The sequence below is a fragment of the Clarias gariepinus genome, chromosome 6, assembly GCF_024256425.1.
Source record: "Clarias gariepinus isolate MV-2021 ecotype Netherlands chromosome 6, CGAR_prim_01v2, whole genome shotgun sequence".
Classification (NCBI taxonomy): Eukaryota; Metazoa; Chordata; class Actinopteri; order Siluriformes; family Clariidae; genus Clarias; species Clarias gariepinus.
In genome coordinates this window covers 39,562,501-39,587,978 of record NC_071105.1, presented here as the reverse complement: position 1 = coordinate 39,587,978, position 25,478 = coordinate 39,562,501, and the positions used below count along the sequence as shown (strand labels likewise).

The following is a 25,478-nucleotide window of genomic DNA, read 5'->3' as shown; positions in this document are numbered from 1 at the left end:
TCAAATTGGCCACACCCCTTAACTCTGCATAAACTTTATTTTTTTCCCCGATTTTCTCCCTAATTTAGTCACATCCAATTCCTCCCCGTCACTAAGGGGCTCCCACATTAAGGCTACTACGACCATTCAGTCGGGAGGGCCGAAGACCATCGCGTGTTTCCTCTAAACCACGGGACACCAGCCAACCGCATCTTTTCGAACTGCTCGCTCACGCACTGTTCCCCTCATTCCTCCCCTCAGAGAGCTCGGCCAATCAGTTTCTCTAAACCACCGGCCGCGAGAGGTTACAAACCAACGACCTCTGGATGATAGGGTGAGCACTTTACAACTTTGCATAAACTTAATAGGAAAGTTTAACTACCGTACTTTCCGGACTATAAGCCGCGACTTTTGTTACACAATTTCAACCCTGCGGCCTATGCAGAGATGCGGCTAATGTATGCATTTTTTCTAACGGCCGCCAGGGGCGCTCGAGCAGAAAAGGTAAGAGTGAGACATGTGTTGTTGAGGAAGACGCAAGTCACAACCGCTAATAAACACAATAGAAGAAGAAATTTAACGTACGGTAACTTCGCGCGCTTTGTACATGAATAAAATTAGCATAAGCCTACCCTCATTATGGCAAATGCAAAAAGAAAAGCATATGACGCAGCTTTCAAGTTAAAAGTAATCGAGCTGGCCGATAAAGAAGGAAACAGAGCTGCAGCACGTAAATTTCGCATAGATGAGTCGATGGTGAGACGCTGGAAACGGCAGCGGGAAGAACTGGAGCAATGTAAAAAGTCAAAAAAAAAGAAAAGCCAAGTTATGTTATTAAAACATTGAAAACTCTTTTTGTGTACCGTCTTTCTTTGTAAATATCCCATGTTTCAATGTGGGCACATGCGGCTTATAGTCAGGTGCGGTTTATGTATGTACAAAATGGTTTTTCCTTTAAAATATGTACTAGGTGCGGCTTATAGCCAGGTGCGGGTTATAGTCCGGAAATTACGGTAATGAGTTACACAAAATTCACATACAGTCATAACAAATGGGAAATCTAGCTTTGGAGATGAAAACAGGTTTTGTCCCAGGTTAAAAATGTTTATTTTTGTCACGAAGTTGGCCATTTAAACATAGGGCTTTATGGGACTCACTTTTTAAGCCTGCCCCAAGTGGACATTCAAGGAACAGCATGTTTTGGCACTGCCCTCATCTCCCATTGTTCAGTCCTAGTCATGGAGGCGGGGACACTATGTGTCAATATGAATGATTGAGGTGTGGCATGTCAACTTTGTCAAAAAAAACCACAAAAAAACACCAACACAATTTTGTCACCATTTTGTTGTTTATTTGGCCACCAGTTAATTTTTCCACATTTTTTTCCTTTTTACGTGTGATGGAATGCTTACTTTCATCTTGTTCATTCCTCTTTCGCTCTTTACATCTTTACATTATTAAAAAAAAACAATACCATTACACAAGTCCCTCCCCTCTATAAACCCAAATCCTTCTCCATTAACGTCGACCCTCTGAACAACAGCAATAAATAGTCAGGGGTTAAAACGACACATTTACATCCCCGATCCTGGACGCGTGAGAAACTAAACGATCCGACAGACTGGTTTTACGAGACATGAGCACGTTCCCCCACCCCTTCATTTATCCATGCGACGGAGAGGAGATGCAGAGCGAAAGATGGAATGTGTCTGAAAATGTGATTCAGTAACCGAGATGAAATCTCCGCTGGCGTGAAGAACAAATGTAGTGGTACAGAAGATTTCCCCCCTCACAGACTGAGTGTGACCGAGTGCCAACAATTACACAAATAAAAACTGGAAAAATAGAATTAAATACAACAAATAGATAACTTTTCTATTGTTAAAAAAAAAAAAAAAAAAAAAAAAAGTCAGTAGCTATGTATTAATGGTTATGGAGGAGGGGGAAGAAAGAATACACTCCTAGGGGGGGAAAAAAAAGAGGATAAAGAATGCTTGGTCTTAGCTACATCTATATTTAATTGAACCGAGGATGAACTGTTTTTTTTTTGTTTGTTTGTTTAAATCACTGTGATGCCCTGAGATCGATCTGTCCATCCCAGTCACCGAACTCTTATCAAACTCCCAAATTAAAAAGGTCCTAATACCAGCCCTTGTGGCTCGCCACAAGATGAAACCTTCAAGATGCTAATTAACAGACAGGAGAAACGAGATTTAATGCCAACACAAGGTTTAACAGTTTGGTCTCTGATCAAAGAAACTTCCCAAAACAGTGTCATTTCTTCTTCGAGGTCATCGGCCTTGGTGTAAAAAGTCTACATGATTGACAGGGAGAAGTTTGAGGGTTCCTCGTACAGGGAGGGCTTGGAGTAGTGGAAGTGGTGGTTGGTGAAGGGGTTCGTCTCTCCTCTCTCTCTTACACACACGCGCGCGCCCGCCCTCTCTCTTGTCCTTATAACTCGTCGTGTCCCTCTGCGTCAACGTCGTCTGGGTCCTCAAGGTCCAAATCCTGCATGATGACAACAATAAAGATGATTTGTTTACGAGCATTATTCACCACTAAAACCCGTACAGAGTACTGAGCTCATCCTCAGCTCCGAGCCAAACGATGAGCACGATGGTGTCATGCTCTGGAATTAGACGCCCTAAACATGGGGGACTGGGGCCTTTCCAGACTTACGAACATTCTAGAATAACCTTGAAACTCTTTCCTGCTCTTGATCCTGGAGAAACCCCCCTGTCCTCATTCTGCCTACTTGACCACACCCACTTCAAGTCAAGATGTGATGTTAATAAGCTGATTAGTTAAAGGAGAAATAAACCCACACAACCACAGAGGTTTTTTAGGGCCAGAACTTTAAATACTACTTTGCGCTAGTCAGTCATACGCAGGATTGTTTGCTAACCTGCTAGGAATAGGTGGTTTAGGCACAGACTATGGGACTTAACCTAGAAAAAAGCCAAACTCACCAGCTGGTTTTTTGAGTTTATGATAATTAACGCGTGATGACTAATTTGAGGCAAATTATTTTAAAATGTTAGGGGGACAAAAAAATAAAAACCCTGGCGGTACTCACATCGACTTCATCATCGTCTCCCTCTGCTGCTGGTGCTCCGCCTTCCTTTCCTCCGCTCTCCAGGAACTTTGTAAAGCCCTCCAGTGTTCTCTCCCCGCTGTAGTCGATGATCTAAGGCGAGAGAAGCGGTACATGGTGTATCAGAACATATTGCTTTTTTAGAGCTGTTTAGGACCTCGGCTGTGCCAGGACCTCAGGACTGGGACTCGCACGCAGCTCGCCAAACATTGGCTAGAGGAATAATAAACTGGGATTGGAACATGGAGCATCAAAAGTCACTTATTTTGGATTTTCAGAACTGAAACAACAAGCAGGTATGGGGCGCTTCATGACTGACCGGACGCGTCAGCTTCAAGATGTGCAGGTTTGACTTCACAGCTGCTGAATGACCAGCGCATAACCGGGTCTACATTTAGAACCGGGGATATTAAATAGTTCCCAAAAATATACTCTATAACATCCTGCCAAAGGCCGTTATCACTCGCACCCATATTTGGGACACATCTTCCATAAGCAGGGGTAATAAGATCCTTCATACTGAGAAAATCTGCATCAACATTTTTATCCTTAATTTATTTGGATGCAAGATGTAGTTATAATAATAAGAAGAAAAAAAAGTTTATAAATCTCTAGAATGGCAGTAAACAAGGGCCATTTCACAGCATTAGATGCCAGCTGCCCCTCGGGAGCCCAGAAACAGGGGCAAACATGCACTTCACCCAATCAACGAGGAGCGGATGAGGTGTGGGCTACTGCAGCACCTTCACCGCGACTGTAAGTAAACACCACCGCGCAGCCGAGTGCCACTTCACCGCCCACATATCTGACGGGGCTGGTTCTGACCGGATTCCCCTGGCACACGACACCAGAGGGCGTGACGACCTCCTAACCTATAAACAAGTGCTCCTAAATCAGGAAAGCCATGGTGGTGGGCTGCACTTAAATCAACTTCGAGGAGGATCTCGAGGGAGCGAGACAGTAAAATTATGGCAAGCTGACTAAAACCAAAACATTAAAAAAGGTCCCATATTTTACCAGGTCGTTTTTATTTCACTCCAAACACTCCGTTTCAGTGTCTAGGTAAATGATCCGCTGTTTAAGTCCAACCTCGCAACAGGACAGGGAAAAGGGGTTCCCTCTTATGATGTCACATTAGGGGGGAAATGATTACCTCTGGTCAAAAAGAACTAAAAGCGGCAGGGAATGTTTGCCCGCCTCATGTCTGCACACTGGAGACACGTCTAAATGTCTAAACATGACCAAGGGAATTTTGGAAAACAGGTGCCCTTTAAGGCGATTATCCTTAAATAGACCCTAACTATAATGTAGGAATTTATCCTAAATCAAGACATTTAGGTTGGTATTTAGAATTAATGTAACTCGCACAATAATGCTGACATTATTTGTAAAACAGGTATTTGATGTAAAATACATTGAACTGTTTTGTTAAATAGAAAAATTAAAAGCCTGACCTTGCGATCATCTCCTGCTGGGAAGAACTTGAGCGTGGGGAAGCTGTGGACTTTCACAGTCTCGATCTCGTTGGCCGTAGAGTCCATCTTGGCCACTATGATGTCTGCGTGATCCTTGTATTTTTCTCCCAGCTGATCCCAGATGGGAGCCAGCTGTTTGCAGTGCCCGCACCAGGGAGCATCTAACGCAAGTGGACATGAGATCAGGACAAAACATTCTCAGAGCAACATGACTAAGCTTTTGACTCTGGTTTATGTACATAAAAGAAAATTCATAATAAAAGGTGCTTACAAAACTCGACGAAGACGTTCTTGGTGGGATCAAAGACGACTTCCTCAAAGTTCTTGCCTACCAGGACTTTGACTGGGTTCTTTTCCCAGTCTTCAGGAATGTCCTGGCTCATAAGGTGAGGCTGTGGACAAACACATGAGTGTTAAACATACAAACGTAGAGAACTGGAGGAAAAAAAAAAAAAAAAAAAAAAAGATCCCAACCACAGAACTGTCTACAACATTACAGGTTTAAATGGGACGCTCACCTTGAGCTTGCCCTCTGTGAACGCTGTGCAGAAGGAGATGATGTTCTCGGATGTGATCTCTGAGGACTCGGGTTTGTATTTGGTCATCTCGTCCTCCAGGGTGATGAGGCGCAGGGCGGGGCACTCGTCCTTCTTCAGACCGAAGAACTCCAGGATACGTTGGTTATCCTCCACCTCGCTGTCGATGAAGATGAAGAGAATCTGTAGGAGTAAAAAAAAAAAAAAAAAAAAAAGAAAAGGGGGGGTCTTTGAACTGTTCATGTAAAGGTTTTTTTTTTTATCAATCACAATCACAAGCCTGCTCAGTTAGAAGTGCGAGATCATTCTACAGGAACGAGCTCGGGGAGTCACGCACCTTGCCTTTGAAGCCTTCGGCTGCTTTCTTAAAGTGGTCCAGCTTCTCCTGGAAGTCTTTGCTCGCTTTGGGCACGAAGAGCAGAATGTGGGACTTGATCTCTCCTCCGAAGATTTTAGGGGCCGTCTGATAAAAGGACAAAAAAAGATGATTTAAAAAAAAAAAATTTATATAAACATTGCACGTAGACATTTTAACCTTTACTCACACTTCCTGCATGAAGTGTAATCGTGTTACTGCTCACAAGAGCTTCCCTTTAGCTTCACTCACAGATTACAATTAGCAAATTCTAATAATAATTCTAATAATAGCTGACTTTTTATCAGAGTGTAGCTGGGGAAAGTGGACGAGGACGGGATCCTGCTCGGAGTGTTTACCTGCTCGGTGAACTCGATGACCAGCGGGAGCTGATTGGCCTTGATGAAGTCCAGGAGGTTCTCCTTGGTGAGCTCGCCATCGAACGTGTTACGGCCTTCATCGAACTGAAACACACCAAAAAATAAACGTTAGACGGAATTTTTACACAAAAAGCTGAGGAGCCAATACTTTTGACACCCTTATCGGTAAAAGGGGTGTGACCTCTCACCATTCTAGACCTGTAAACAAACGCTAGCCGCAAAATGAGTGTATGTATTAGTCTTGGGAAAGGGGGCGTGACCTATGTCGGGCACAGTGGAAGGGGGCGTGGCTTCACTGTATGCAGGATTTACTATCAAACCTTTTTTACGACTCCGTTTGCGCAACGCGGTCATGACGAGGATTTTATAAACCGTAAAACACCTTTGATGTTTACAGCGTTGTCTCACAGAGGTGTAGTTACACTCAGATTTGGCGTTCATGGAATAAACAAATCCAGATAAACAAGTCCCAAAAAAAGGGAAGAAATAATCACGAAAAAACTGAAGAGTGGAGGAGTAAACAGGCGGGGCGGTGATGACAGGACACACTGCGGACGAGCATTCGGGCAACAGGTGTATAAAAAAATAAATAAATCACACAGTCAGACACGGCCAAGAGCAAGGGGTTAGCTGGGGGCAGGATGCAGAGCCAGGGCTTATTTTAGGGTGCGTGCGTGCGTGTGTGTGTGTGTGTGTGCGTGTGTGTGTGTGCGTGCGTGTGTGTGTGTGTGTGTGCGTAAAAGAGAGAGTTGATGCCGGTCTGGACAGAAGCCAGTGTGGGTCAGGTTACCCGGCTACGATGGAGACGTGGGGCAATAAATATGGAATATTCATGACTGACACACTGGACGAGTGTAAGGTTTAGAGCTTTACATTCTGGGTCACAAGGTCAGAGAAGAAGGCGTGGCTTCTACATCAATAAGTCTTAGATAGAGGTGTGGCCTCTCACTGATTGCTAGAAAAAAAGGTGTGGCCTGTGTACCTGTCAGTCTTAATAAAAAAGGTGCAGTGTATGTACATGTATATGAAGTGTGTGTGTGTCTGCGCATCAGTCAATCTATTAGTCTTAGAAAGAAAGGTTGCTGTACGCCTGTCAACCACAATAAAGGGGCGTGGTCTATGCATTAATGGGCCATGTCAATGGTGGAAAATAAGGCGTGGCCACTCAACACAATTTTTTTTTTTTTTTTTTACGAGGACGATCTGGAAACCTGTAGGTCACATGAATCGAGTGGTGAAGAGGGCGGAGCTTGGAAACATTACTACTTCCTGTTCACTACCGCATTCATACCTGGATAACATCCCGTAGAGGGGGAAACGCGGGGAACGTGTGATCAGCAGTATTTATAAACACACTTTAATCACCTTCTTGAAGAGAACGACGGCGTCCTTGGTGACCTCGAACTTGGAGAACGTGGCGTCGTCTGAGGAGATCCCGAAGGGAATGTCATCGATGGCCTCGGCTGCTTTAAGGAAGGCCTTGGCACCGTCAGACTCCACATCCTGCACACACACACACACACACACACACACTTATCACTCACAGGTAACACGCATCACGTTTTAACACCTCTTGTATATAATGCAGCTGTGTAAACACGGTGTGTAAACAACCTGCATAATGGGTGTAAGCGCACACACACACACACCTAATCAAGTGACTAAGCACAGACGCTGAGCCGCGTTCCTGAGTTGTACTGCATCCATAAAAATGTCTTTTTGACAGAAAAACTGAAGTTTACATGGTGTGATAACCACACACACACGGACACACACACACACACACAGCGTGGTTAAAAAGAGCGCGACGCTCGCTCCGTGTCTGTCTGTCGGTGAGGCTTCACAGCCGACTGACCTTGAAGAAGCCGATGACGGCGACCTCGTTGTCGGCGATGAGCGACTCGGCTTGCGTGACCTCGCTGATCGTGGTGGCGGCCGGGCCGGTCTTCTTCTTCAACCAGTTCACGATGTCATCAGCCTGACGACCAGCTACACACACACACACACACACACACACACACACACACACACACACACACACACACATATATTAACATTTATGTATAGAAATTTTTTAAATAGCGTATCCTAGATTCTTCCATCGATTTAACACAAGTAACAAACTACTTAAAGAGAGACAAAAACTTAAACTTGTGTGTTACTGAAAAGTAACTTGTGTGAAAACGCTTTTCTATTCTGAAAACACCTTCACCCACTGACACTGGAGACTCCTTCCATAAACGTTAAATAAACACCAGATTAATGTTTGCGCGTGTTTATCCGACACTGGAGACTCCTTACAAACACCACAACCTATCGGCAATGATTTCAACTTAAACTAAACGTGTGGTTACTATGGAAACCACAGCGTATTCGAGTAATGCACATTCAAATATAAAACTGCGCTGCTGTCAGAGCAGAGAGTATATCTTCTGTTAAATGATAAAACACTAGAGCCGTACAATCAGCGTGCCTGCAAAAAAAAAAAAAAAAAAAAAAAACTTGACTTAATAGATCTTTGCTGAAATGTAGCAAGTTAAAATGGTCACCTGACTTTAATTTATTTTACTCATTAGCTTCTAATCTGGTCCACCACCACTCCTGCATCAGCTCGAGCGCAAAACATGGAAAATATATAAATATTAGGGGAAAATATGTGTATGTTGGAGAATCGACGTGTGTAATGGTACGAGTGCTGGAGGCCACGCTGAGGATTGTTCTGCGTAGAGAGAGAGAGAGAGAGAGAGAGAGAGAGAGAGAGAGAAGGCAGACGAAGTTCCTCGGCATCGGGTTACACATAGCAAAGCCACAGAGCAACGTGAGGTTCAGCACGCACAGCCGCGCCGAGGAGGAATCTCCCCGCGTGTGTGTGAAGGAGGGAGGGGAAGGGAGGGGAAGGGAGGGGGGGTCCCTCTCTCCCTCTTTCACACACACATACATAAAACGACTTCCACGTGTTCAAACCAGCGGCGCTTTCACGCTTCAAACACTCTTCAGGCTGCAGAGCTCACGTATACGAGGATAGATGTTGATTAGTTCTCTAGAACGTCCGACAGGTTTGTATCGCACGCTGCCGTATCTATAGAAACAGCTCGCCCACGTCACACTTTATTATAAACATGTCCAATTGTTTGTGTACGGGGTTAAAGCCCAGTAAGTCTTCAGGCACCTTCAGAACAGAATAGTATAATTGTGTGTGTGTGTGTGTGTGTGTGTGTGTGTGTGTGTGTGTGTGTGTTTCTTATTAACTCTAGGTGGATATAAAGAGAGCCTGGTGAAAGAATAAGAGCATTTAGAGCTGGAAATTATTTGTTTATATTAAGCATTAAATGTCAAAGAAAGAAGTGTTTAGTCTTTAATAATTACTGATGATAAATTACTCTTTGGTTAAAAAAAAAAAGAAGGAAAATCCTCCTCCTCTGGACATGCATGCTCTGTAAAACCTAACAAAACGGCCGCTCACCTGTGTACTCTTTGGGCGCGGTCTTGTCTCCACCCTTGAAGAATTTGATGGTGGGGTACCCGCGCACCCCGAACTCCTGCGCCAGTTCCGACTCCTCTGTGGCGTCCACTTTGGCCAGGCGGATCTCCGAACCCTCGGATTTGAGGATCCCTGCTGCTTTGGCGTACTCGGGAGCGAGGGCCTTGCAGTGACCGCACCAGGGTGCGTCTGGAACCACGAGCATACGGACAAGAACGTGGCGTTAAAACACGACCAACACACTTTCATTAATCAGATAAAATCAGAGCAGCTTTGAAATGGGTTCAGGTTTATAAGATACAAGATGACCTGCGAGAAATTCTGCCTAAATTCATGTTTCTGTTTATTTTCCTCCATCATCATCATCATCAACCTCCTTCTCCTCCTGCATTTGTATCCGTCCTGTAAGGGATCATCCGGTCACAGAGCTGAGCCTACATTAATCATGCAGCGAGGTCATGTGTCTGAGCGTCCACAGGTGAGGTGGATCATGGGGGTCCGGAGGGTCCGAAATCACCATGGCAACAAGTTGCAGCAACAGACAATTAAATATTACTAACTCAATTAATAAATATATTTGATTTAAATTAACGTCAGGATAGTTATAAAGTTTTGGGCAAAATGAGGTGGAATAAATCTAACGTTAATACTTGGTCACAAAACAACATGGACATGAGATCTGTACACCCGAGGAAACGACGTGAATCACAGGTACAGGACGCAAGCACAGGTCTCTCTCTGTGAAAAAACAGTGATGTTTTACACTCACGTATTTAAATACATCACACAGAGGTGTATTAAAGTCTGACTGACATCGGATCCGATCCGGTCTCAGCACGCAATCTGGCGAAGCACTTGTTTTGTATAAATTTGCATGAGATATGGATTTGTTTAATCTCATAACATCAGGACCAGATAAGAGTTTTATTATCAACGCAGTTGTGATTGACTGAATAAACGAGCCGTGTACACGTGTACTACCTGGACTCACGTGACTGTTCGTCAGAGGCGTGTTTTTTTTGGGTAAAAGGTTAAGAACAGATGGCTCGCCTTCATGCACCGAAAAGCTAGAAATTCCCTCGTAATCATTTAGACTAAATGGGAAATAATATTACGTATCATCGGGAAGAATTTGTTTGTTTGTTTGTGTATTTATAACTTTATTCCCCTGAGGTCAGTCAGCACTGCCTCGCTGTATGATGCAAGTCCAAAGTTCATGACTTCTCATATTTAAACTTCGTGCTGATGTACACGTCGGCCTAAGCACCTCAGAGGAGGCCCTTCTCTCTCCACCCCTGCAGCAGTTTAACCCTCCCCTGAGCTCGGTCTGAGCCACAAAAACCTCGTGGAGCTTTCTGACTGGGCAAAAAACTCCAACAGGCTCTCCTTTTTTTTTTTTCCTCTCCTACATCAACCTCACACCCGTATTCCTTAAAAAAAAATCAATCCCGCCCTTTAGTCTCTGCGATTGGTTGGCTACTTTGAGCATCGGCTTTTCTATTGGATATCAGCTCCATCAATCGTGTTCTAGTGAGCTGAACGATTGAACGGTAAACTGTCCAATTAACTGCTCGACGCCTGATACAGGAAGCCAATCAGAGCTATGGAATCACCTATTGTAGCCAATCATAACTCGCGGAGGCGGGATATACCGAATGCGGATAAGGAAAAAATAAGTTGTGTAAAGAAGTACACAAAAATCCAAGATGGAGACGCGGAGATTCATAACTTTGATAAAGTAACTAGGAAAATGGTTCGTTCACTTAAAAAAAAAAAAATATATATATATATATACATGCCCCGTCAAATCTGCGCCCGATAACGCGTTTTCACACGTCTGTAATACGGTTTAATTGTACATTTGTAAATATAACAGCACAGTTCTACGTCGAGCGAAAATGGCCACTGAGAGGAAACAAAAAAACAAAAACAAAGCAAAACGCAGTAAAAATGAGATCAACTGAAACACCTCAGAACGCATCATCAGTTTCAGAAAAACAAGCTCAAGTGCACACTTCCTTATAGTCACACCGAGAGTGAAAGCGAGGGATAATGTGAAGCCAAAATGAATAAATGATGAAAGAGTCTGAAAGGCAGCCTGACTTTTTAAAACTTTTCAGACTTTTAAAGCTCTTTCAGTATTAACAACTATATAAATCATAAAACACACATTTATAGAGATTAAGTGTTGTGCATTGATGTTGGTCGAAATCAAACAAAATAGACATATATTTAAAAAAAAAACTTGACATTTCTTTGTAGATAGATAAATAAATATTGGCTTTTTAAACTTATTAAAGTAGATTTCAGTTCGTGTTAAACACCAAACAAAACTAAAGAAAATAAATAAATGCAGTCATCAATCCTCTTATTTTCTTTTTTTTTTTATTAAGAATTAATGGCAGAAAAAGTAAACTACTTTAAGCAAAGTGTAAAAGTAAAGTTTTTAAAAGAACAGTAATACAGCAGCATTACACTCAGTCTGCATTTCACTTCTTCCTTTTTCCTGAACTCTGGACACTTTAAAAAATAATTAAGGTCTAAATCGAACAGAATAATCATGCATTAAAAGAATTCTACATTCTATACCATCTTATATCAAATTTATTATATAGATCATGCTTAGATCTGAGTTTTCGCCTAACACAAGAACAGAAATGCAGTCAGTCCAGTTTTTAATTGCACCATTAATAAGGAAGAATTCATGCAAAGTGTAAAAGGAACTCTTAAACACATCATCAGCATTAAACTCAGTTGTGCATTTCATTTCTTCCTTGTTTTTTTTCTTCACACACTTAACACACCTAGAATCAGCAGTGCATTTAGGTTTATTTCTATAAAAGGCAATGCCTGAATTATTTTTGTCTCTTTAATTTGCATCACTTTGCTTCAGTTTAAGTGAAGAGTGAAGGAGGCGTGTCTGAGGCTGAAACTCAAGCAGTGAGCTCTCCATTCCAACTCAATCACCAACTGCAGACTGGACAAACACCTGGGCAGGTGAATAATAAAGTGATCAAGGTGAAGAAGAAGAAGAAGAAGAAGAAGTGCCTGGACAGGTGTGATGATGATGAATGCACGTGCATTATTATCATCATTATTATCATCATCAGTGTTGATGTGTAACTTCCGTGTTCGGTAAGTGACGGACGGAGAGCAGGAACAGATTTCCCGCTTCGTTAATAAGAGAGTAATGCACACACTTACAGAACTCCACCAGGATGTTGGGGTGAGCCGCGAGCGCCTCGGCGAAGTTCCCCTTGCTGAGCACGAGCACATCCTCCTCCTCGGCGATCTGAGCCGCGGCCGCGACCACGAGCACGAGCACGCACAGGACCACCGACTTCATCGTGTTGCGTCGAACAGTTTCAACCTCTCTCCCTCTATCAATATGAAACCTGTAATCTCTAATCTCCTCTAAACCGGGCGCAGCGTCTGAGCGTCAGGGCTGTGTGTATGCGTTGCTGCGGGGGCTCGAGCTCCTGCGGTACTAACGTGGCAGCACGCGCAGGAAACCGGTAGCGAGGGGTCGGAGCTGTGTCGCGCATGCGCATTTAACAGCTCACACGCCGTTCGTGTTGAATTCTGAGTGGACCAGCCAGCGCGCGGCACCCGGAAATGAATGGAGGAGAGAGGCGAGTCTGTGCGCTGGATCGCGCGTTGCCGTGGTTACCAGAACGCGGCGCGGGTGACGTCACCGCTCGGCCGTGAGTCACTCGAACACGAACGGAATAATTAATGTATTGTCCTCTATTAGTTCATTAACTAGCGCTGACTGGAAAGGAGTTTGTAGAAAGAGTTAAAATGTTAAAGCTAATAATAATCTGATGATCTTTAATGTAATCAGTAATATTATTATTATTATTATTATTATTTAGAGAGTGAATCACAGATGAGAAATGGAAAAAGTAGATAAAAGGATAAAGATGAAATAAAATTTAATACCAGTAAAAATATTCACTTTATCTTTTCTAATTAATATCTATTGGTGCAGGTGTTTGTTTACATTGAGACAGTAGCGCATTAGTAGATTATTTTACAGTAGATTATTAAATCCCACACATAACTGTTCATAACATCACTTTTACTCCACATTTAGATTCACTGATGGTGCAGATTAAACTTCAGACAGAGATCTAAGGACTGCAGGAGATTCAGTTAATTCTGTCCAGCGGTCGATTTAAGACACGCCCACAGTTTGATGCACGCGCAGTACGCGGTCAAAACTTGCGGTTCATAATCCGGCACAAAACTGCTCATTACTTCACTTCTACTGCATTAAAATGTTTGGTTTACCTTCAGGTAAATGCCTAAGGACTGGCAAAAGTTTCATTAAATTCTATCCAGCCAGTTTTGTGTGATGCTGTGAGAAAATCTGTCTGGACAGACATACAGACATACAGACATGAAATATTTTGAGACTGGTTTCTGGTCCTATGAAACATAAAGATTTCATCAAAGGAGCGAGTTCTATCAAATGTATAGACCAAACTTTTCTTTTATTTATACAGATTCTGTTAATAACTGTGGATAGTTAATTGTATAATTCAAGTTGTGTGTGATGAATGAGTGTGTTTGTTTGTGTGCGTGTGTGTGCGTGAGAGATGTGTGTGCATGTGAGTGTTAACATTTGTGATGTGTATGTGTGTACAATAGGCCGCAGGTGCTGGAAATAAGCATTACACTATGACGTCACTTAAAATAATGTCACTTAACATAATGCCACACAGAAAAATATTATCCACTTTTCAGCATAAGTTTAAGACATTATCACGGCTCACCCGTTTGAGATAACAACAATCCTTCTACAATTTTGTAATTTTAGATTGCTGATCCTAAATAACTGATTCCTGTTGAGTTGAGCCCGGGACATGCAGTGCAAAAGTTGTTCAGCTCAATGAGCTCTTAATGTATACCAAGTTTTTATACGTGCAAGTGTGTATGAGCTATGCCTGTGCTACACCCATGGCCCAGACTCTCAGGCATCCTAATGGCAGCAGATTCTAACCTGTTTTTTTCATTGGTTTTTGAGCAGGATAAGACCCCCAAAAAGCCCAAAAAGGTGGGGAAAAAAGGATCCTTAAAAAAAGGGGTCCTATGCACCCTATAGTGCTTGGGCCCTATAAAACCAATAGCAATAACTACGCAACCTGTTTGCCTTTTAAGCACGCTAACACCTCTAAAAGCACCTGGTGCTTGGGCCGATCATCGTTTGTGTAGGACGTGTAGTGTGTGTGTGTGTGTGTGTGTGTGTGTGTGTTATTTTATTCTAAGTTTATTTAAATTCATGAAATGCAAGGACATTATTGCATGTACACTAGATTTTAACAGTTTAACTCTGAGTGAATTTTATCATAAACTTTGATCAGATTGAACAAAATCATATCATCAGAAGCACAACGTGTAAACTGTACAATTCACAAAATATTAATAAATAAATATTACTGAACAACAATAATATATTTTTTTTGTAATTTTTTTTTCCCATCTAAAATAAACGTGTGATGTTATTTACAAACCCGTGGATTTACAAACGCTTGTGGTTGACTTTAACCTTATTCTTTTTTCGGGCGATGCACACAGTGGACCTGAATCTGACCATTTTATATTAAAAGAATTCACTATATACATACAGTATACATCAACATCACACACACACACTACACCTCATCAGGTCAGTCCCAGAGCATCGAGATCAATATTCTTCCCTGAAGTCCCTGAACTCACAGTAGACGAGTGGGGCCAGGGAATGCAAAACATGACGCATCAGTGGGTTTGGACATTTGTGTGAAAAAACCAACATGTTAATGATTTCAGTGGGAAGTACCGGATCAGCGCGTCCTTAAGAAAACTTCAGACAGGGTTTTCACACTTCTGTTCTGAAAGACCGTGTGGTGCAGCACAATCTTAATCACCTGCCAGGTGTCTAGTTCTTTTTTAATCACAAACACTCAGGTTCCTAAATATTTACAAACCCGATTCCAAAAAAGTTGGGACACTGTACAAATTGTAAATAAAACAGAATGCAATGATGTGGAAGTTTCAAACTTCAATATTTTATTCAGAATACGCATAGATAACAGATCAAATGTTTAAACTGAGAAAATTTATCATTTTAGGGGAAAAATAAGTTGATTTTAAATTTCATGACATCAACACTTTTAAAAAAAAGTTGGGACAAGGCCATGTTTACCCCTGTGTGGAATCCCCTCTTCTTTTTATAACAGTCTGCAAACGTCTGGGGACTGAGGAGACACGGTGCTCAAGTTTAGGAATAGGACTGTTGGACTGTTGTCCCCTTCTTGTCTAAGACAAGCTTCTTGTTGTTCGACTGTCTTAGGTCTTCTCCATACCATCAGAGATGCAGGCTTCTGAACTGAGCGCTGATAACAACTTGGGTTGTCCTTGTCCTCTTTAGTCCGGATGACATGGCGTCCCAGTTTCCCAAAAAGAACTTCGAATTTGGATTCGTTTGACCACAGAACACTTTCCCACTTTGCCACAGTCCTTACGCACAGAGATTGTTCTGGATTCTCTGAATCTTTGGATGATATGATGCACTGTAGATGATGATAACTTTAAACTCTTTGCAATTTTTCTCTGAGAAACTTCTTTCTGATATTGCATCAATATGTTTCGCCGCAGCCTTGGGGGAATTGGTGATCCTCTGCCCATCCTGACTTCTGAGAGACACTGCCACTCTGAGAGGCTCTTTTAATACCCAATCATGTTGCCAATTGACCCAATAAGTTGTAAATTGGTCCTCCAGCTGATTCTTATATGTTCATTGAACTTTTCCGGCCTCTTATTGCTACCTCTCGAAACGTTTTCGAAACGTGTAGCTCTCATGAAATCCAAAACCAGCCAACATTTGGCATGACATTTCAAAATGTCTCACTTTCAACATTTGAGATGTTATCTATATTCTATTCTGAATAAAACATTGAAATTTGAAACTTCTACTTTATCGCATTCAGTTTTTATTCACAATTTGTACAGTGTGTAGAAGACAGTAATGCAACATAAGATATTTTCGAGCTTCTGTATTACATCGCGATGAATTCGAAGCGAAACATTCAGGATGTGATTGAATGCAGACTTTAAGGGCTTTAACAATAATACTGCATTAACAGCCATTTTCACAGGCTCAAAAGTAATAGGACAAACCAACATAAATATTAGGATTATTATTCTTAATCCTCCGATTTAACCCCTTTTGCCATCAGTGGACTGGTGCTCATGTCCTGCGTTTCCTCCTCCAGCTGCTTTGCTTTTGCTTCAGTCGCCGAGTGTTGGTCTGCATTTATACCGTCAGTTTAATTTTCAGCAGAGGGAAAGCAGCTCAGATGGGTTGAGGTCAGGTGACCGACTCGGCCCTTTAAGTTCTCGGGGTTGTATGTAAAGAAGCTGAGTAGCACTAAAACTCAATCCAACCATTTTTTTTATCATTTGACTGAATCGATGTGATAGAAGGTAAGAATCAGAATCTTAAACCAATTCTTTTATTCTTTCATTCCATGAGCACGCCCAGTGTTCGACATCTCGAGCTAAACTCTCTGTACTCATGACACTCATGAAGGGGTCTCCTGATGGTCGACTCTGACGCTGATGCTCCTTATTCCTCCAGACCTGGCTAGATGTTGTGGAATGGTTTTAATCACCCACTTTACTTGTGTTCTTGTGCTTCTCCAGGTCTTTTGGTGTTTCTGAGCTCCCCAGTACGTTCCTTCTTTTTAGGAATAAATCACATTGGTGATCACTTTGGCCTTCTAAAGCCTGATCCCAGGAAGAGCTACCCAATGTGGATTCAACGCTTGGAATTAATGGCAGATTGCCCATTTTAAATCCACATTGGTGTGAACGTGAAACGTGAAAGTCGTGTCACTTTTGGGCTCCTGGAGCGTTCGGAGCCGCTGAGCTGGAGGTTGATCACGTGGCGTTGTGCAAAAAGAGATAACGCAGAACACTGAGTCACAGTCGGACGGTGTATTGCAGAAACTTACAGGAAGGCGCGGAAACACACAAGCCAAAGGGCAAACGGACAAATTACAGAAAAAAAACCTAATTACAGAAGTAGAAAACGTTACAGGAACAAATGCAGAAAAAAAAGCCACTGGACTTTCACAACATTATTACAGTTTGGTTTTAACTAAGAGTTTATCTCACACAGACACACGGGACGTTTTTATCATCAGCGTCTGTAAACCAGGCACTCAGGAATACTTTATTTATCTATTTATTAAAGTTCATATTTTTCATATTTTTGAAAACACAAAACGGCACACCTGGAACACAAACATCGCTCAGTTCCTGAAATGATTCGAAACATGAAATCAGTCTTTTTTTTAGTAAAACTTAATTTATCAATTAATTTGGGCTGAAAAAAAAGGAAGCATGTCTAGCGATTTATTTCTGTAGCACACACACACACACACACACACACACACTGTTCACACATTGAGTTCACGCATTTACAGCTTCAGCAAATATGCAAACACAGACAATGTAGAACATTGAGACAGTGTGTGTGTGTGTGTGTGTTTGCGTGTGAGTGTGTGTTTGTGTGTGTGTTTGCGTGTGTGTGTGTGTGTTTGCGTGTGTGTGTGTGTGTGTTTGCGTGTGTGTGTGTGTTTGTGTGTGTGTGTGTGTGTTTGCGTGTGTGTTTGCGTGTGTGTGTGTATGTGTGTGTGTTTGTGTGTGTGTGTGTGTGTGTGAGTGTTTGTGTGTATTGACCAGCAGTTAAATTCGTTAAGCTTCTCTTCCTGCTTTGAAACTGCACCCTGGTGCTATTGGTTTAAAAAGTGATGAGCTGTGAAAGTTTCCTCTGCCACATCATCACCATCATCACCATCATCACCATCATCCTCATCATGACACACCAACAGAGCAACTTCCTCTCTCTCTCTCTCTCTCTCTCTCTCTCTCTCTCAGTGCTCTTTGCTTGTACAGCTGATGGAGGCCTTTAGTAGGAAACATCATTTTTCTCTGGAAACTGAGTCACAAGCTACATCAAGACCAGGACTGGACAGACAGACAGAAAGACAAAGATGGAAAGCTAGACAGACAAACATAACTGACAAACTGACAAACATGGATAAACAGACAGTTATACAGACAGACAGACAGACATATACTGTAGAAAGACAGATAGACAAGACGGACACAAGAACTAAGAGACTGATGGATATAGATAGACAGATAAACATCTAGAAAAAGTACAGACATACGGACAGAACTGCTGACAGACAGACAGACAGACAGACAGACATACAGAGAGATACACAAAGACATTAAAATGAGACGACAAGCAGACAGGCTTCTGTCAAGATAGACAAGCACAAGGACAGAATAACGGTGAGACATACAAATAAGACAGACAGAAAGGCAGATGGACAGAAACATACAGTCTGAGACAACCAGATAAGAAAAAATACAGACTGACAGACAGACAGACAGACATGTTGTAATAAAGCTACATCAACACTCACGCAGACAACATGCATACATACATTCAGACAGACAGACAGATTACTGTACAGTTAGACGGACAGACAGACAGTGAGACAGACAGACAGACAGTGAGACAGACAGACAGACAGTGAGACAGACAGACAGATTACTGTACAGTTAGACGGACAGACAGACAGTGAGACAGACAGACAGACAGTGAGACAGACAGACAGACAGTGAGACAGACAGACAGACAGTGAGACAGACAGACAGACAGTGAGACAGACAGACAGATTACTGTACAGTTAGACGGACAGACAGACAGTGAGACAGACAGACAGACAGTGAGACAGACAGATTGCACTGTAGCAAAAAGGATCTCCAGAGAAACAGAAGATTTTTGAAATTTTTCTTTCTGTGGAAACTCGGCTGCGATTTTTTTTCTCCACGTTATTTCTGTAGACGTCTAGACAGATAGAGAGATAGACAGACAGATAGAATACTTTATTCATCCCAAATTTATCCAAATTGTAAACATGCCGTGTGTTTATTGTGAACCTGTCAGAAGTGTTGTAGTCGAGGGTTAAATCCTCCTCCTCCTGCAGGTGATCACTTCCTGTTCGCTCTGCCAGTGTGGGGCTGCAGGACAAACACATCTGAGAGAGTGTGTGTGTGTGTGTGTGTGTGTGTGTGTGTGTAAACAAGCTTCATGCATTTCAGTGGAGCAGTGTGATTTTTAAACCTCAAATGCCGTGTGTGTGTGTGTGTGTGTGTGTGTGTATGTGTGTGTGTCTGCACTTCACCCTCAGAATACAGGCCTCATTAACATCACAGAGACTCGGGTTTCACTACAGCCTGAAAATATCTGGCTACACCGACGGTTTTAAGAACCAGGTTTTACGTTTCATCTCATGTTTGTCCATCACACAGCTTTCTGTGGTTCCACTCGGGTTCTAGGGTTCTCCAAAATAAAAAGCTTTACAAAACTCTTAATCTCCGCCCACTCGCAGTGCGTTTTACTTAGTTCTTACACTAGGAATAGACTGTGATTAGGTGTCTAAGGGCAGACAGATGTTTTGATTTTCCAGGAAACTAAAATAACTAAGAGGTTCGTCCCGGTGTCCTGGTGTGAGATCTTTACCTCCAATTAAAACCAAATTAAACACTTTAACTTGTAGATTATCTGTCAATTTATTATTATTATGATTATTATTATTACTTTTCTTATTATAATGTATGTGACCCATCACATTAAATCGGATATTAAGTCACATTTTGAACTTTGTGTTTGAAATATTTTCAGATATCTGTTTCAATAAGCTCCAAGTTTATGGAAGCAAATCAGCCTCTGAAAAACACATTTTGAAATTTAATCACTGTTGAACCGTTAGTTTTGAAATGTATTTATTATTTAATATTTTAGTTTAAAAACAATATCTTTGATATTTGATGTATCTTAAATATTTCAGTTCAATAAATTCAGTAATATTTACATTTTAAAACTAACAATTCAACAGGATTCAATTTGAAAATGTATTTTTTAAAGGCTGAAATAATAATGATGCTAATTTGCTTTAAACAAACAAACATATAAATCATATTTTTATGATATTTAAATGAGGATTGTGTGATGTAGTAATAAGGACTTCCTTGCTACAGCTAAAAACAACGTCACCAGCAGCGCGACTTTATAGCAAACTATCTGCTGTATCACAACTGGTGTAACCGGCGTAGGGAGTGTTCATTAAAGTGCTTTTCAACAGTGTTTAGGATTAAAACTTTCTCAATTCATGTGAAGGCTCAGGAAGATAACACATTTATCAAACTATTTTTTGTAGTTGTTCCTCAAAGACTTGATCGATTTCACCTCTTCTGACCAGAGCACAAAACTAACGCGTGCGGTTTAATACCTGACCAGACACGACGGCTCCCGTTTATTATTCATTTATTTTTTATCTTAAAATAAATTCCAGTTCTGTTGTTCAGGCTTTCCCCTGAACGCTCATGTCATGCTCCCAGCTTTTTGAGTGCTTTACCTTTCATGGCGTTATGTGGGTGTTGCTATATGCTAATGAGCTGCATCAGGAAGTAATCATGATTACAAAGGAAAACATCTTTCAACACAATGCAAAGTTTAGTTCGGGTCAGATTATGTAAACATCTACACACACTACTTTACTAAAAGATTGGCGTAAGTTGCCAAAGATATTTTATCGCAACAAATAAAATAGATATCACGTCCCCACGGTCGTCTCTACTCATATGCCAGCTACAGACATGTTTCTATGATAACATAGCGCATTAAAATATAAACTTGCACTACTAACGAGGCTGATGTCAGAGAGAGAGAATTAATCAACACCTTCTGACCAATCAGAATCAGGCATTTGGTGTGAAACATTTTGGGTTTAAAAGTTTCTTTTAACCCAAAATACTTGTTTATTATAAACAGATAACGTCACGTGTCTATAACTATCGACTGTAGCACTTGGTTTGCCCTGCACAAAATATTGGCACCCCAGTGCATGATTAGGTGCTTTATTGTCAGTAAGTGCTCTCTCTCTCTCTCTCTCTCTCCTACAGATAAGGAAGATAAATAATTAGATTCTAAAAAGCGAAGGTTGTCAATAAAAGACCTTAAACAGATAAAAGCCATGCTTTTGCTCAGCTCTTAGCCTTCTGTCTTTCTGCCGCTCATTCAATTAGCGCGTAATTGTCCTTCATCAATAACAGGTCCGTAATGACGCATCTTCTACGACCCCTGGGATGAGGGCAGTCGCCATGACAACTATTTATCGGTATCTCATATGAAAGGCTGATTAGGAGAAAAGAAAGCTGGAGAGAACAGCCAAAGAGAGCACTTATGATGACGATACAGAAGAAAAAGATTGAATTTATCGTATGCTCGTTGAGGGAAAAGGCTCTGGGGGGAAATTAAATGTCACAGTGTGCACATTCTCCAAATTATAATCCCTCAGCCAGTTACACAAGGGCTTTTATTTAAAGGAGGAAACGTCAGACACTGAAAACGTCTCGTCTGATTCTGGAGAATTAAATCTGAAAAAAAAAAATAATAATCATAAAAGTAAGCTGAGTTTCCCAGTTCCTCATGATTTACATCAGACTTCAATCAGACGTCTGATCATCAGGATGGGATACTAGCGCTGCTGTCTAAATCTGAGCCATCCTCCGACCTCATCTTCTCTAGAACCAATCATGTGCGTTTAGAAAAATTATTCTTTACTGAAGGAAGCTGATTGGTCCAGGAACTAGCTACATGATGAGGCATGTTTATGAAGTTCTTCGGGCATTTCTTCCTATTATTTATTTTACCTAGTGTGATTAGTGAAGTGATTTGTTCAAAAAAGAAAAGTCAATAAAAAAAAACTAAGAAACTTGTGGGTGTCAAAACGTTGTGACGCCGTTATATAAACGCTGTTAGTGTTAAAGTGATTTAGACCATGTGTAGCTTTTGCACATTTACATTATTTATAAACATAGCATTTAAAAAAATATATTATTTAAAAATGATTTACCATTATTTATTTTAGTTTTCAACTTCTACTTTTTTTTATGGATTTTTTTCCTGATTTTCTCTTCTTTAGTCGTGTCCAATTTCTCCCCGTCACTAGGGGGCTCCACATTAGGGCTACTACTACCCCTCAGTCGGGAGGGCCGAAGACTATCACGTGTTACCTCCGAACCACGTGACGCCAGCCGACCGCATCTTTTTAAACTGCTCGCTCACCCACCATTGGGGGATGGAGTCACACACTCGGAGGACAGCGATATCCGCTCCTTCTGCGTGCGCGAGCTCACAGACGCCCCTGATTGGCTGTAGAGCCGTGATTAATGCGGGAGAACGAAGTACCTCTCATCCCTCCCCTCTGAGAGAGCTCGGCCAATCAGCTCTCTCTAGAACTCCGACTGTGAGAGGTTACAGCATCACCCGGGAATCGAACCAGCGATCTCCGGATGATAGGGCGAGCACTTTATCACTTCTATATTTTACTTGAGTATAAATTCTGTCGTTAATTTAAATGTTTATACACAAATGTTTATACGCTGCCTTTCGTCGGCTCTGTACATGCACTTTGCACACTGATGATAAAGTTGAGTCTAATCTGATCTAATCTAATCTGATCTAATCCAATTTTTCTTTATATTCTTTAGGTGTGTAGGTCACTTTTGAAAGTTAGAGTGACTTTGATGAAATGATGTTAAACGAGCGTCGTCTACAGTACATGACGTTGGGATAACGTTGAACGATTAACCCCGGGACAATACTGCAAATACAACTTCAAAATACTATTTATTCTTATTTCCCAATTGACATACAATACTGTGCAAATGTCTTGACCCCCCATGTATTCATAAACTATAGTACGTTGCTTCCAAAGCTCCAGACTTTCTTGTATTTTTAATGTAGTCTTGAGGAACTCCAGGCTTCTTGAAGGACTACAGTATTTTGGCTCTCATGAATTATTCAGGCATAAAAAAAAACATCTAACCTAAGTCCTGACCCAGTGAGAAACAGGTGCAGATGATGACAGATGATCAGGCTGGTGATTAGTATACTGTTAATACTGAATGCTGAGTGGGTGGAACAGACGAGAGGGGAAATGAGGTCGCTGTAAGGGTCCTCCACTAGAGGTCACTGTTTTTATTTTGTAGTTTTGTTGGCCGACTCAGTTTCCCAGCAGGCACCTCGGTCAGGTGATGCAGTGCACACCTGAACCGAGGTAGCCATCAATTAATCTATAAATAGCTGTTTAGACTGGGAAACTGGGTCGAGCATTTTTGGTAATACCACTGTCAGTTATGTGGGCATTTTGGTTTGTTTTTGTTATCTGTTTAATTTGTACTTTGATTTTAGTTGTGTTGACTTGGGCTCTCTTATTTGGCAATGTCTCTGTGTATGTTTTGTGTGTCGGTGTTAGTGGAGCTGATTCAGTCCTGTCCTCCTGTGTTCTTGTGGTTAGCTAGAGCAGGTAAGCAGTTAGGTGTATGTGTGGCTAGGAGCATGATTAGCTAAATGCTATGTTGAGTTTATAGTACAGTTACAGTACTAGCATGCTTCTAGCCATAGCCCCTCTGTGTCTCTAGCTGTCCTGTGTTTCCTCTCCCCCTATTGTCCCAGTGCGCCTAGGTTTAGAGTGCTGTCCCTCCTGACTGGGGAGTAACGACTAGCTTGTGAGTGCCGCCTCGCTTAGTCTTGGAGGGCTGCCTCGCCTAGCCACTGGGTAGTCTTTGTCTGTGTTTCTGTGCCCCTATTCCCTAGTGTGTTTAAGCTATTAGGTAAGTATAGCTTAGTGCATGTTGGGGCTAAAGACATGCTTAGCTAGGTGTATGTTAAGCTAACTGCCATGGTTAAGCAATGCTTAACCATGTTTAGCTAGAAGCCATGCCTAGCTGATTGCCATGTCTTTAGCCCTTGTCCCTCTCTCGGTCTCTCGTCTCGTCTTTACGTGTCTCCCGTTCTCTCTAGTGTCTCCCGTTCTCTCTAGTGTCTCCCGTTCTCTCTAGTGTCTCCCGTTCTCTCTAGTGTCTCCCGTTCTCTCTAGTGTCTCCCGTTCTCTCTAGTGTCTCGTTTCAGCTCCACACCTCGTTTATGTCCTGTTATGTTTGTCCTCCTGCCTGTGTCTCGCCACATGGCGTGTTTTGTGTCTCCTCCTGCCTGTGTCTCGCCACATGGCGTGTTACGTGTCTCCCTTTGCCTGTGTCTCGCCACAGGGCGTGTTACGTGTCTCCCTTTGCCTGTGTCTCGCCACAGGGCGTGTTACGTGTCTCCCTTTGCCTGTGTCTCGCCACAGGGCGTGTTACGTGTCTCCCTTTGCCTGTGTCTCGCCACAGGGCGTGTGTTTGTTCACCTGTCTGTGTCTTGCCAGAGAGCCCCTGTTAGCACAAAGTTAAGTATTGTTTGAGTTTGTTTGTTCCTTAGTTTGTATCTTTATTTATACTTTGTTTAACCTTTATTAAAGACTCTTTTTTTGGTTAACACCACCCCTCTGCCTCTATGCCTGCTCCTTCCGCCCACGGCGTTTAACACCTTGCCACAACACCCCAATCATGACAGTCGCTGCTGAGGCTGTTCCATAAACAACCAGTTTTTTAATTTCATCTTTAGGCAAAACATCAACACATTTCTTCAATGTACGTAATTTATGAGGGAGTTCAAGACTTTTGCATGTTACAGTCCATCATCACTGAAACACCCGTACTGCTGATGCTCGTCTTTTTCTTTGGGCAACTTAACCAATTCTGATTGGACCTCAAACCCACAGATCCGCCAGAGACCCGGCTGCCGAGGATAATAAATGTGAATGCATTGCCTTGTCAAACAACCAGCGGCACAAATCATTAGTTCAACTTTATCCCAACGCCATTTTACACAACATTGTCTCGGTTTTCTGTTTTAATTGGATGACATCGCAACCTAATTACACCTAGCCTATATGACAATGTAATTATACATCGTTGTGGCTCCTGCTGGGGAAATACAACGTTTAAAGATGATCTGTTAGGAAATCAAACCACTTGGCCTTTATAGCCATGTTGCAATCATTAATGATTAAGAAAGCATTTATCTGCACATGTGTAAGCAAGGAATTTTCACATAACTTGTCCTGTACACATTTTAATTGAACACATCTGGTTTGGGCGTCATCAAAGTATCATTTTCTAAAATTTAAAATTAAGGTTAGGACGCTTCCACATTAGTAAATGCGTGA

At 41.9% G+C, this 25,478-nt stretch overlaps 1 protein-coding gene across 1 annotated transcript; it reads right to left on the bottom strand.

Annotated features, from left to right (window-relative positions):
- Positions 1–1,308: 1,308 nt before the first annotated feature.
- Positions 1,309–12,837, bottom strand: p4hb (prolyl 4-hydroxylase, beta polypeptide). The gene is made up of 11 exons (XM_053498837.1): positions 12,505–12,837; positions 9,283–9,489; positions 7,675–7,808; positions 7,185–7,322; positions 5,799–5,903; positions 5,422–5,547; positions 5,067–5,267; positions 4,820–4,940; positions 4,528–4,709; positions 3,056–3,166; positions 1,309–2,487 (listed from the first exon to the last, which is right to left on the bottom strand). The coding sequence occupies exons 1-11, from the start codon at positions 12,644–12,646 to the stop codon at positions 2,431–2,433; spliced, it is 1,524 nt and encodes a 507-aa protein (XP_053354812.1). The 5' UTR covers positions 12,647–12,837; the 3' UTR covers positions 1,309–2,430.
- Between the last annotated feature and the right edge of the window lie 12,641 nt (positions 12,838–25,478).